The sequence below is a fragment of the Crocodylus porosus genome, unplaced genomic scaffold (genome assembly GCF_001723895.1).
Source record: "Crocodylus porosus isolate Cpor-Errol unplaced genomic scaffold, CroPor_comp1, whole genome shotgun sequence".
NCBI lineage: Eukaryota > Metazoa > Chordata > Crocodylia > Crocodylidae > Crocodylus > Crocodylus porosus.
This window is the reverse complement of record NW_017728886.1, coordinates 263,860,466-263,874,777: the sequence shown is the minus strand read 5'-3', so window position 1 is coordinate 263,874,777 and position 14,312 is coordinate 263,860,466. Positions and strand designations below refer to the sequence as shown.

The following is a 14,312-nucleotide window of genomic DNA, read 5'->3' as shown; positions in this document are numbered from 1 at the left end:
CCTTTGCCTTCTTTGGCCAACTGATGAGTGAACGTGTATTCTGTTCATTCACGGTCCAATCTATGCAGCTTAGAGAAAGCTGTCCAGGCTGAATTGGTTTTCCTGGGGGGGGAAGTGGGGGGGTGTTGGCTGGCTTGGCCCCTGGCGCCACTTCTGGTTTCGCTGCCAGTGTTTTCGGGGCTCAGCGATCGGTCACCGGGGGGAACGCTCCCACTTGGTGATCGGCCATGGATGGAGACCCACGGTACGCCACCGACTGTCTGTACTTAGCCTTATAGAATAACTAAATAAGACAAGATATAGACAGAGTATAAGCTTTTGTGAGCCCAAGTTCACTTCATCAGCATCTGGGTTCCCAAAAGCTTATGCTCTCTCACTATATATATTTTTTATTTAGTTAGTCTGTAAAGCTGCATATCTGCCTTGCATGATTATTAACTGCCATGGATGAGTGTATTTTCTTGTATATTCAAGTGAGGGAACCTCAGGATCTTGTTCCAGCTTTGGCTGTTCAGATTTGGTCTGGGGAATGGATGAAACGTGTAGATTGCTGACGATGCAAATCCAGACGAGGTTTTACTGTTATAAAATATCCATTTGGCATTTGCATGATGAATATGACAGGGAACACAGCAGCAATACGTTTCTATGAATCTCTTTTGTTTGGATTTATTCAGCTATGACAATACGGCAGGACCTCGTAACGGACCAACACATGCAACCCACCCCGGTTTCTCTGTGTGTAAATAATCCGCACCATCAGTTTGGGAAATGAAAGGGAAATGCTCTACACAAGGGAGACAAAGGCAGTGCTTGGGTTTCGTTGTTGAATAGGATACATAATAGTGGAGTTCAAAAGAGCTTGGTGTATTAGAGGAATACAGGCTGGCAGCTGAGAGCTCCTCTCTCAAACCTGCGTACTCAACCCGAACTAAGAAGCTGCCTGAAGCTGTTTCTGACTTGACGCAGAACACAAGAAAAGAGGGGCACACGGTACTTGCCTCATCTAAAACTGCCGGACAGGAGAATCAGCTTGTATTGCAGGCTGGCTTCATTTGTAGTAGGATTTCTCTCCATTTTGATCTTTCCTCGCTCTTTTTTTTTTTTCAATATAATCAGGGCTGAGTGAAACTGTTCATCATATTGGTAAATGGGGATTTTTATTTCCCCATCCTCTCCCTGCACTCTTGAATTTCTTTTGCAATCCTGCATCAATGTTACTTCCTGGAAAGACCAGGAAGAACCAGCTCCAGACAGCATTGCTAGCACTTTGAGTGCTCTGCTAGCTGAATTAGGGGCAAAGCTGGCATGGCTCTATTTTTAATCATCACGTTAGACTGTGTACACAGAATAACTGAATCACTCCGAGAGCCTTTCGCTGCGGTAACTCCGGCTTGGGATCTCTCACATTGGCTTTTCTCCCTCCAAATAGCTTGATGCATCTTATCGAGAGAAGTCCCTGCTCTTCTCTTTTTCTGGAAGCATTGCTCTTGCCCCGTATTCAGAGCTGAATTAGCACACGAAGCCTTCCTTGCACTCTTATGACAGCATTAGAATGAGAAACTTAACAAATAAAGGCCCTGCAGCTACCAGATGACAACTGGATAGGGCGTGATTTTGTGGGCTTGAAAACCAGTTTGTATCTGTCTAGTGAGTGAGTTGATTTGCTCCTCTGGGCATCTGGTGCTTTAAAATTGGTTAACTTTCTCATTTGTAGCAACCATTCTCTCTCTCTCGGATGTTTGCTAAAAGTCCCAGACCAGGTTTTCAGCCACTGTGCGTTGGGAAGGAGTAAGAGCAGCTAAATGAGCTGAGTAGCTGGTGCCCTTAATCTATAACAATTGTTTAGTCAAAACCTCTCTGCCTCCTTCCTTTCTCCCCACCGCATAGGGATTAAAAAAAGACACCCATTCACAATGAAAATGTTTCCTTAAATTGCCCTGAACTTGAGCAGTGAGTATAAACACTACTAGAGTGTATTTTCATTCAGGATAAATGTTATGATACCCATTTTGTGCACTGCTTGCCAAGGTAAAGTTTCCTATTGGCGCACAAGGAATTATAGGAGCAAATCCAGTTAACCATGACCCAGAACTCTCAACGCACAGGTTGGAAAATTGACCTCTGAGTTGTCAGAGCTCATTTAGCCACTTGCTGAAATTTAGCAAATGGCAAGAGCATCTATGGCCTGCTCCTTTCTGCATGCGAATATGCTCCGATATAATGACACCACATGGATGCAGGTTTTGAGCTGGTATTTATTTAGAAGTTCAAGGTCTTTTGCTGTGCAGTTCACACACAGTCTCCCCCCTCCTTGCCAGTGATGAGAAATAACATTTTTCAGTGATATAACGTCTTTCTTCTGAGAATGTTAGAGCATTTTAGAAATATCCATTTCTTTTGTTAAGGTCTTTGAGAGCCTTGGAAGAAAAGTACTATATAAATTCTGGAATTTGGTATTTAATATAATGCTGTCTTGTAATGTTCTTGTAGCATACATCAGTGTACCAGGTAAGATAAAGGGTGGTTTTCCTTCCGTACAGAAGGGTGAGCTCTTGAAAGCCTGCCAACCCATGCTATGGAGCATCACTGTGAGCTCTGGCATTCCTGCTCTACAAAGATTATCCCCCAGAGAAAATGCATTGCAGTCACCCCTAGCTCAGCACTGGGTTACACACTAAGGAACTTTCCTGAGGTGTATCACATTCACTGCAGCAGTCCCCAGTTCAATCTGGACCTTTGGGCTAGGGACAGATTCAAAAAGCCTGAGCCTGAATTGATTCAATCTTTGCAGGTTAGTATAACCTGGGTAGGCTAAATCACTTTATAACCCAGAAATGCAGGCACATGCCTGCAGTGCCTCAGGCTAGAAGCTGAGGGGCACTAGAGCAGCCCTCTCTTCCCTTGTACAGGGCTGAGTTGAGGGCAGCATGGCCATGGCCAAGCCCCGGCAGCACACTGTGATTAGGAAGCCCCCCCCACACCTTGATAACAGGGGCATTTATCAGCATTTAACACCCCATCAGAAAACAAAGCTTTGCTCTTACAAGCTCTTCTTAAAAAGCTTTTTCCAAAGGAAAATGCATACCAGTCTCTGGCTTCTTTACTATTCATTTCATCCAGGAAGAGCACACAACAACTGCAGGATGCTTCCTCAGCCTGATGAATGGTTTTTAAACCCAAAAGCGTGCTAAGAAATTTTTTTCCAACTATTTAGTTGTTCTAATAGGGATTAAAGATATCAGATTTACCCAAATACCTTGTCTGCCTTTCCCAAAGGAAGGAATGGAGGGACATTACCATCTGAACTGTTGATTAGCTCCAAAAAGCCATAAGTAGACACTGTCCTGTCTGCCTTACACAGACACCTCTCAGCATTAGCTAGCAGACTACATGCTGGCTATGGTCCATGCTGTGGGAGAGAGGAGGGAGGAATCTCTGCTTACGCAGAGAGTGGGGGGGGGGGGCGGTACCAGGAAGCCAGGCAGACCATGCTTTGCGTGCAAGTCTCTGCCAGAGCTCCAGCCAGGAAGCAGAGAGGAGGGGCCAGCTCTGCTATGGAGTAGAAAGCCCTGCCCAGCCCAGAGAGCATGCTGGGATGCCGGGGGTGTCTGGTTTAGCTTAAACCAGCAAGGTTGTTCTGGGGGACACATTGCATAAACTGGTTTGACCTAAGTCGGTAAGTCTGATAGTACATTCAACCAGGTTTATCTCAAACTGGTTTCAGCCATTTTCAAACTGGTTTATGTGCACTGAACATTTTTTCTGTTACAGATTTAAACCAGTTTCTAATCACTTAAACCAATTTATGTGTAATGTCTGTCGCGAGCCTTGTAGATGCACCGTAAATGCTCACATATGGGCATGCAAGAATTCCTTTTGATCCCTCTATCCACCTAATTTTAGCTGTGCTCTTGTGCTGTTTTCCAACATGTGTTCTAGCCAGTAGTAGGATGGTTGGAGAATGATTTAATAATAAAAATACGGTAATTGTTCAGACCAAGCCAGCATCAGTTTGCAGATGTAGGGTTTCCCCATGATATATTATAGTGCATTGCTGCAAAACATGTAAAGATAATTTTGGCAGTAGCACATGCAAGAAAGAGGCAGGTAAATGGGATTTAAGGTTTACATGAAAAATAAAGGAGAGACCATAAAAAGTTTCATGCTACCAATTTATCTTAATATTGAGGAATAACGTGGTAATGAAGTGGGAGACTTTCAAGCCTTCATGCATCTTTCCTGCCAACTTGGCTTCACCTTATCAGATTTTTTATTAATGCTCACGTTAGACGTTTTAATTTTCCAGAATTCTGATTATCCTTAATCTCTCTCAAGAGAGAGATGGCCACCCCTGCCTGCTTCACTAGTGAGCATATTGGATGATTCAGAGCCACTGTACACTCAAGCCAGTAATGATTCACTCCCAAAGCAGTGGTGTGAGCAGTCTCAGCTTTTCTATGCCATCTGTGTTGGTAAGCTGAATCCATGGAAATAGGACTTGGTACACATGGGTCTTCCTCTGTCCATGGATGAAAATATGGAAGTGCCTCCATATGGTATAGTAGATGCTTTCTGTGACAAGAACCAAGTGTCAAATCAAGATGCTTTCTCTGATGAAACATGGTTATTTTTCAACAACGTTTGCTGTAATATTCTGCAGCACAGAGGTGTATGTTTTTTCATTTGGCATTTTGCTGAGAGACTTGGCTTTATAATTACAAATGTGCAGAGTCCTTCTGGAAGTGCAGGAAATCATTAATTTCTGTGCACATATGCACACATATGTGTGCAGTATTTCTGTGAATTGTGCCAAATCCTTTAAGTTAGTCAGTAATAATCGTCTGTATTTAAAACCCCAAAAAAAAACAAAAAACAAAAGCAAAACCCCAACAATGTTAAGCATATTGATTTTTAGGCATACAAAAGAAAATTAATCTGTGGGAGGCAGGCTTAATTTCCTCACTTCTTGGTGGATTTTATCTTTTCACTTAAGGATGCTGTAAAGCAACCTTCTGAGCTATTATTAGATCCAAAGGTGGGTACAGAGGGCAGAAGGCTTCATCTCTAATTCCTGCAGCAGAACACGGTGTTTAAAGCTGAAAAAGACAAGATGATAAGCAGCTTTACAATGAAGATCCCTCCACTAAGGTCATGGAGTGTTTCTGAAAGTTCATGTGAGCCAGAGGCAAAGTTTGGGGCTAATGAGGTGCACAGCTGCAAGGCCCCGGGGATAGAGGAACCAGAGTAAAGAGAATTTTTAAAGAATGAAAGCACTTCCCTCAAAGGCTTAAAAACATCAACTGATACAAACCTGATTGTTTGGGCTGAAAGAAAGCAGCTGGAGAGCGTAAAGATATGCACATGCTCAGGTACACTCATAGATATTTGCATTAAAAAATGTCAGTTAAACTTGGACCTAAATCACTTCGTAACCCAGAAATGCAGGCACATGCCTGTAGTGGTTCAGGCTAGAAGCCGGGGGGCACTAGAGCAGCCCTCCCTTCCCTTGAACAGGGCTGAGCTGAGGGGAGCATGGCCAGGCCCCAGCAGGACACTGTGATGTTGCTAGCCCACAGTCATGTTCCTGGCCCACCCGAAATGTCCTGGGAGGTCCTGTATATGGCAGCTTGATTACACTGGAAAAGAGCCCCCATTCTGTATAGGTTTAGGGTGTCAAGAAAAGAAGTAATATGTTGCCCTATCTGAATATCGTGAGAAGGTTGGCTGTGACAGCAGGTCTTCTCCCTGTCTAACCTAAGCATCCTATTTGAAACAGAAAGGTTTTGCATCAGTGGGTGTCATTTTTGACCCTCCACCACTGAAATACTTCCGAAAAAATGACATTTTTAACCTCGAGAGTATGAGATCCATTGTTGTCAAAGCAATTTCTGCTCTGCCTGTTTTACCTTTTATATACCAGACCCATGGCTGCTCCTCTGGTGGGGTAGCTGTGGTCAGAATGAGGTTTAGAGATTGCTTCCACTTTTGATGGATCAGCCTGTCATTTGCTAAGTGGATCTGTCAAAAAAAAATGTTAATTCTTGGCCTTATTTCTTCATCCTTTACTATTTTCTTTGCATCAGCATTGCTCATTGCTCATTCAGCTCTCCAGGCTCAAAGGGCACCAAAGGAACATGCATCATGGAGCTCTCCAAGTTCCAAGCCAACAAGCTAAAAATCAAAACCTTGCTCTTGCGTAGATTAAGCTCTCTTTGCAGTAGGCCCGCAAGTTCCTGAGACATAAAAAGCGAAAGAAAAAACCTTGAAGAAATGGAGGGTCCATTGTAGTTGATACAACTGAAATGCTCGATGTAGAATAGTAACTGTGAATCACATAGTGCTGCTTGCATGGAGCAAAGTGGATTAATGGAACTGGGCTTCTCCATGAGTGTGTGATGATGTCCTGAGGATATGCATCTGCTCTGAATATTATCTCTCTTGTGTGTGCTCAGAGCTCTCCCTTATCTCTGACCAAGAACCTGTTGTGAAGTAGAAATGCTACTGTATCTACAGGGCATCAGAAATAAACCTCCTCTGTGAATGGCAGCAATGCTGCACGATGGGAAACCCTTTCAGAGTGGGAAATTGCACTAGTAATTTCAGCTTTGTGTGAGCTGTGAATCATTTCAGCACGGAATAAGCAAGTGGGCTTTGGTAGTGGCTACACGACTGTGACTGCAGTTGGTCCAGCTGTAGCCAGTTTAGAGACATTGCATTATCCCAGTGAGAAAAGGACACAAGTGAAGCAGAAAGAGGAATCTCAGTGTATGAAATCTAGTGCAGCGAGTTGGCGAGCTTTAGTTAGCGCCGTATCCTTTAAAAACCCTGTTTTTCCATATTAATTGGATAGTAATGGACATATCGCCTTGCACATTCCAACAGAGCCTGTCCTGTGAAAGGTCACCTCTTCACTAAATGATTTGTCTTTTAACTATGACACACATGCCTGTGGGTGTCTCGTACCGGCTCTGTAACCAGTCACGGCTTGTATTTACAAGCCTTGCTTATAACTGCTTTCCTCGCTCCCTCACCTGACTGCATGCTCCTTCTTGCTTAAGCATAAAAAAGGGTGGAGTGTGGTGCAGATGGGGCTAAATCGTGGCTTGCCCTGGCTGAGACGCAAGGAGGTGACCTCCACAAAAACCAGCAAGGACTATGGCATGGAAGGCGCAGTTGCAGTGCTCTGACCCTAACACGGGGTGGACAATTATTTCGGGCGGAGGCCCGCTTACTGAGTTTTGGCAAGCCATTGAGGGCTGCATGACAGGCAGCCAGGGGCAGATAAGTATTAACTTTCTAAATTTTTTAGGGGGCCCCATGGCCTGGATAGAACGGCCTGGCAGGCCATGTCTGGCCCACGGGCTGCATTTTGCCCATCCCTTCCCTAACACCGGTCAGTCAAATTGGTTTGCTGATTACTCATGCCGAATGGATCTGCTGGCCTTTGCTTATAGAAGAGTATAACAAATGGGTTCTGTGCCTTCGTAGTGGAGAGTTAGCCCCTGTTGGATAATGGACCACTGTTCACAGTGGTCTCTGAAGGCCATTCCTGAATCCTCCTTCACTAGCAGTAGAGATCCCATGACTTTTTTTTTGCAGGAGACTGGGTAATCGCAGGTATCCCAGATACATTTTGAACTTCCATAATGACTTGTAACTTGCTAAAACTCCTGAAGTCGCAGAGGTGCGCCAACACAGCGTTTGTTTCAAGTTTTCTAATCTATATACTCCTGTCTGCTGTTGCCCAGGCATGCTTTAGGTTTCTCAGATGGAGTGTTCAGCTCCTAGAGGAGAATCCCTAAATCATGTGAGATGTATTTTTTTTGTCTTCCAGATATATTGGTGGATGGAAAGTTCTGTGAATGTGATGTTGTGGTGGACTGCAAGGTCGGGGACCCCATCCCCCTGGAGGTGAAACTCACCAACTGGAGCAAACACAGCGTGGGCCCGTTTGCTCTCACTGTGACCCCATACCAGGATTACCAAAATGGAGTGCACAACTATGAGCTCCATGATGCCATCACCTTTGTGGGATCCAACACCTTCTATATCGATACCGTGAGTCATTTTTTAAAATTATTGTATCACTCCACTGCATCACGCACGCACTTTTAAAAACAAATCCTTGCGCAGAATAGGCTGCGGACATGTGTAGCTTAGTATTAGTGAATGAATTTGAGTGGCTGGGGGCTGAATATTTTTATTTGGTCATCTAGAAGGTAGTAGAGCAGATGCAGCAGCAGGGAAGATTTCCTCATGCTGGCCGGACAGTCACCTAATCATGAGCTTGTGGGACCACCCAAAGGGGAGTTCAGCTTCGTGCCCGTTGAATGCTAGTGTTCTCAATGAGGTCACCAACAAGGGACATGATGATTTGTAGTAACTGCTGAATTGAGGGGCCTTGGTACTTCAGTGCTTGCATTCAACAGGCTTGACTGTGAGAAAAGATCAGAATTGACAAATGGTCCCACCTGGTGCCAGAGTTACTGGATTTGAGGATGTAGAAAATCATCTCCATAGAATAGTCTAAGATCATTGGGCACTTCTACACATGGTCCAGGGGTTGCTGGGAGTGGGGGCAGCATGGCACTTTAATTAGAGGAGCTCTGAGAGCTGCCCTGATTAAAGCGCTGCCGCATCTCCTGTATCAGTATCTCTAGCCTTGAAAAGGTGTGTTGGTGATTCCTTCTCCGTAGATGCAGCACTTTGCACTTGTCTTTGTTAAACTGCATCCTATTCTGTTCTGCCCACATTCCCATCCTGTCCAAATCTGCCTAAATCCACACATTGCCCTTCAGTGTATGTCCTTGGCCCCATAATTTGGTGTTGTCCATGAATTTGGACAGAGTGCTCTCCACACCCTCATCCAAGTCACTGATGAAGATATTGAAAAGTCAAGTCACTGGTGAAATGGTGTTCCACGAGTACAAGTGCCCCTGCCACCATTTTTAAGCACAGGAACTCTGGTACACGAGATGCAGGAGGCTGCTGGAGTGTGGACATTGCCACGTGTTGGAATTCCAGCGTGTCGGAGCAGCCTCTGTGCTTGTGAACAGGCACCCATTGATTGCTGTGACAATGGGACATTAAAAAGCTATCATATGGTGACAGCTTTTGGCCACTACCAGTCTGGCCAGATCTGAGGGTAGAAACAAATGCCACCTTTGGTTGCTTTTTTTGCCACCATAAAAATTGTAATGGCAGCACAAAGCAACAGCAAATACATGTACATACCTGTTGTCGCACCACAATGTGATGGTCGCAAAACATAATAATAAATTGTGCTGCTTTATTGCACCAGACACCTTTTTGCAGCAAAAGAGCATCGGGAGCCAGAGCTGCCTGCACTCTTTTATGCTTCCCCAGGCAGGTGCTGTCTGGGCTTGAGAGGCTCAGTCCCACACATCCCAGGAATTCCTGCACAGGATCAGGCCTCTCGAGCCTGGGGAGTGCCTGTCTGACTTTCCCTGGTTACAGAGACATACTGCTGGCAGCCTCTGTGGGGGTGCATCTGTGACAGGGGGGAAAGGCTTCCAGTGACACACCCCTGGCAATCTGTAGGACCCTTGAAGATTGGTGGAGGTGTAGCTCTGGAAGCAGGGAACATGTTGCCTGTTGCCCTCAAGAACAACAGGAGAAACAGCGGCAGATGACTTGTGTTATGCTCAGTGAAGTTGATCCACTTCATTTGGGGATGTCCGTTTCAAGCCTGAGTCAGTAACCTGGGCAGCATAAATGTGTTACATTTCTACTGGGAGAAATGTAACACCCTTCTCCTGATAGGAACTCTAAGTGTACAAACATGCAGACAGTTTCTCTCAGACTAAAAATGATGAGAGAGTTAATTCAACTACAGCCTAGTAGAAGTGGCTTCCAGGAGAATGAATACATGTATGCTTACCCTTGCAATAGTAAGGGTATGATGGGATGCCATCCCCCAGCATCCCATCATGCATTGCTCTGCCATTCTGTCCTCCCCCTCACCCCCAAAGGAGACAGTCTGTGACTTGGGCTGGACTCCACTGCTCCAGGTGAGCATGGAGCAAACTCCTGCCCCTGACTGCCTTGGGGCCAGGAAGGCCCAGCACCTTTTACTAGCCCCACACTAAGCTGCAGGGAGACGCAGGGTGTTGGCACAGCTGTGTCCCCTGCACATGGTTCAGACCTAGACCCCTACACTCCTAAGACCCAGACATCCAGACCCCCACCCCTGAGCCCTGGATCTAGACCTCTGTGCCACTGAGATCCAGACTTAGACCCCCACATCACTAAGACCCAGACCCCAGATCCAAACCTAGACCCAGACATTGACCCACCTGCAACTGGTAAGAGAGAAGACACACTCAGGGTCTCCTCTCTTAAAGCCTCCAGCAGGGAGGGAGGAATATGAATAGTGATCAGGATTAGCCAAGGGAGCATGGTCCCCTAGGGTGGTCAGCCACTCAGTGCTGTCCTGTGCACTCAGCTGTTCTCTGCAGTTTCAAGGGAGTCTGCAGAGCATGCTGAGATGCATGCCCAGGGGTCCCTGAGTTGCATGCCCAGCCCCTCTAACATCTGTATGGTGCTTTCCCGATAGGTTTGTCTACTGAGAGAACAATATTGGGAGACTTCTCGTGTTTCATTTGAACGCTTGTATGTGGTCGTAGATAAAAGACTGAATTCCATATGCCCAACCATTGCTTCAGTGTTTAAAGAACTGGTTTTTTTTTCCTGCAAGGTGTCAAAAATATCCTCCAGGCTGAGCAAGCTCATTCTCTGCAAGCTAGTTTTAAGTCAGGTCATGAGAAAATGCCATGGGTTGAAATAGGGGGAAAAAAAAGAAATATGTTAATGGCCAAGATGACTTTGTTCATTCAATCCTCACTAGTCTCTAAGGTGCCACCCTGCTCTGCCTTCTGCCTGACTTCAGACTAATACGGCTAACTACCTCATTTAACATACATCTGTAAAGGCTGAGTTCATCCTTTTGCTATCCAATTTTAAAAAATTCTGAGTTTTAAAATCAGGCAGAAACATCCCTTCTGAGAAGAGTTAAGCCTTCTAACATATTCACTTGTAAATAATTCAGGTCAGCGAGATTTTGTTTCTGAGGCAAAACCCAGAAGATTATTTGCAGATACTCTGTGTGTGTGTGTGTGTGTGTGTGTGTGTGTGTGTGTGTGTGTGTGTTCTACAAAAACCAAAGGAATGGAAAAAGGGGGCAATATTGAACAGCATAGTAAGCAATATTCCCACTCCAGTGCCTTATTAAAAAAATATGAAGAGAGAGTTGAGTATATGGGATGGATTGCTGTGGATATTTACTTAGGTCTGCTCTTCAGTAGTCAATAAAATGCGTCTGTCATTACTGAATATTTAAGTGAACCTGAGTCAAAAAAGAATCAAAGGTTAACCACTGGGATATGCACAATGTGCAGACTTTCAGCTATGCATCAGGTGAAAAAAATGTTTTTTTTAAAAAAGCTACTGAGTACAGAATTTGCCATTAATAATTTTTATGGGTGCTAATGTTCTTGTTGATGGAATAATCTCAGTTTAAATGCATCGCTAGAAATCATCAACACAGGATTTTCTTGACCTACTGCTCTCATTCTGACTGCTGATTTTTAATAAGTACTCCAACTTTTTGGTACCCTGTTGCTCAATTGTCTGACCTGTGAGGCTAACAAGGGAAAAAACTAGGAGTCTGCATAATGTTTTCCTACCTGCTGATGGGGTCTCCCATGGGGTCATAAGCCAAGAGATTCTCTCTCGTGAATACCCGGACAGTCGTCTCATGCATTATTCCTTCAGCATTAGCCCACCTGTGTAAAGCTCTGCAAATTTATTGTCAACTGTTTGAATAAAACTGTTTGTCGATTCTTTTAAATCTTGACTCAAAAAAGGCAGTGAGGCAAATACACATTTGAAGACAGTATTTTTTTTTGGTGGGGTTGGTATCAGTGCTTATCCTCCAGAAAGTCTCAGAGATCACATGTACTCATGCTTCTTCAGGGCAAGAGTACTGAGAAGTATTTCTTCAAACAGCCTATGTAATGTTGCAAGCTTTCTCATTCTCCCATGGTGATTAAGTCATTAATGGAAAAAAAGCTAAATGTCAGAAACCAATACCTGGTTTTACAACCAGAAGATGGCTTTGTTTGGTATGTAGATGCTTCAGGTAGGAAGCAGCAGTTCCCAGAATTACATTAATGTTGTAATCCAAACCTGAAAAAAAAAACCTGGATGAGATTTCATTGAATCCATATTTTCTCACCAGACCAGATTCTCAGCTGATGTGAATGAGCTCTGTTGAAGACAGGAATGATGAGCCAGTTTCTATTACCTGAGAATCTGACTCATCCTCTTGACACAGAAATGAGTTGATTATCCATGCTGAATTGAAACTGACTCTTTTAGACCAAGCTGCCACCTACCCACCCTAACTTTATACCAAGCCAGACTCCAAGAAGCTCACTAGAGCCACTTTTCTTTAGTTTGGAAGTTTTCTGGACTTGTAATCTTTCAGCATAGGATCATAGAAAAACAGGGCTGGAAGGGACCTGGAGGTCACTTATTTTAACCTTCTGCTCAAGGCAAGAGTATCCCAATCCAGACTATCCCACGCAAGTCCTTGTCTAACGTATTCCGAAAACTACACCGTCAATCCTGTCACACAATAACAAGGCATATTGCCCAAAGACACCAAAAGCACCTTAATGTGCCACAGATAAAGCAGGGGGACAATGACCATCAGTGTCCTGCCAAGGGTTGTTAAAATCCTTGGAGAGATCCAGGGAAGAAGGCCATTCCCCCAAACTAGAGGAAGGTAAAAACCAACATGGTCCTTCGCAGTCTGGCTGTGCAGTAAAATTCCTTCCTGACCCTGAGCAGCAGGCGAGGGGCAAGACCCTCTAATCAAGAGCGTCCAGGTTTTAGTCCCAGCAGGAGCACCAGCATGTCCCAGTCGAAACCAGCAGTCTTGGTTACAGCCAGCACCCAGTGCTTCTAAGGAAGGCAAAGAAAACCCAGACACCTGTAGCAACAGGAGGGGGAAAACTTCCTTCGCAGGCCCATATGGCAACCAGCAAACCCCAGAAACATGAGAAAGAATGAACTGCTCTGCACATATTTTGTTATGCAACACAGAGGAAAATAGTTTGAAGGATAAAAATCCTGTGGCTGTTTAGCTCTGTTAAGATTTAGGTTTGCTTTGAGTTAGGAGGGCATATTCGTTGGCTGGTGATCATCTACTAGTATAATGCAGTTGTATTTGGGTTCTTAAGTCTACGTGGCTGCAGAGGTAAATCCGTGCTGAAACAGGACTATTTTATTCTGATTTTAAACAAGATCATCCCAGTGTTTCTTTGCATTTGGAATTACGCTAAGCCCTTCTCATTGAAATTTGGTTTTTAATTTGGGCTAACTCTACTTGACAATGCCTCCTTCAGCAAAAAATATAAAGGGAGATTAAATTATTATCTGCAAGATTGTAAGTACCTGTTGTCAGCTATAAGATTTTCAGAGGTGCAATTAGAGGTCAGACCCTAATTGCTTCAAATGCCTTTGCATTGATTTGAAATTTCCTCTTCATCTTGCCCACCTTATATCTAGCCACCTCAATAACAGTGCTTATCTCAATTAGTTGGTCAGATTCAGCTGATTCTAGCTAAAAGGGAGGCGAGCACCCAATGAAAGGGAGGGGCCATCACCAGGGAGGATTATACTGCGGTTGCTCAGGGATGCAGCGTGGGCAGTCAGGAAGGCCAAGGCGGAGATGGAACTGAGACTGGCTTCCTGGATCAAGGACAACAAGAAGTCCTTTTTTAAATACATAGGGGGCAAGAAGAAGGTACCGGGTAACGTGAGGCCCCTGCAAGACACGCTAGGAAATTTGGTCATCACACCAGACAACAAAGCTAACCTATTTAACGACTTGTTTGCCTCCATTTTCCTGAGCAGGGACCAGATCAGCCCCCCCACACCCCCACCAGGTCCCCCTCAGGCCCCAGGGGAGGCGTACCTAGGCCATGGGTCAGGGAGGATCTAGTCAGGGAACTTCTGGAGGGACTGGATGTATTTAAATCAGCTGGTCCAGACGATCTCCACCCCGGGGGCTGAGGGAATTAGCTGCGGTTATTGCGGGACCCTGGCCCGGCTGTACAAGCACTCGTGGTGCTCTGGTGTGGTGCCAGAGGACTGGAAGAGGGCCAACGTGGTTCTCATCTTCAAAAAAGGGAGGAAAGAGGACCCGGGGAACTACAGGCCAGTTAGTCTTACCTCGATCCTGGGTAAGCTTTTTGAGAGAATTATCCTGGCGCATGTCCACG

The 14,312-nt window shown here is 44.9% G+C and overlaps 1 protein-coding gene across 2 annotated transcripts in view; it reads left to right on the top strand.

Moving 5' to 3' along the window:
• Window positions 1-14,312, top strand: part of TRAPPC9 (trafficking protein particle complex 9) — an 800,742-nt gene that overhangs the window by 782,313 nt on the left and 4,117 nt on the right. For both annotated transcript variants that reach the window (XM_019553127.1, XM_019553118.1), the window contains one exon: window positions 7,838-8,061. In XM_019553127.1, coding sequence (XP_019408672.1) covers window positions 7,838-8,061 — 224 coding nt within the window. The remainder of the gene's footprint in view (window positions 1-7,837; window positions 8,062-14,312) is intronic.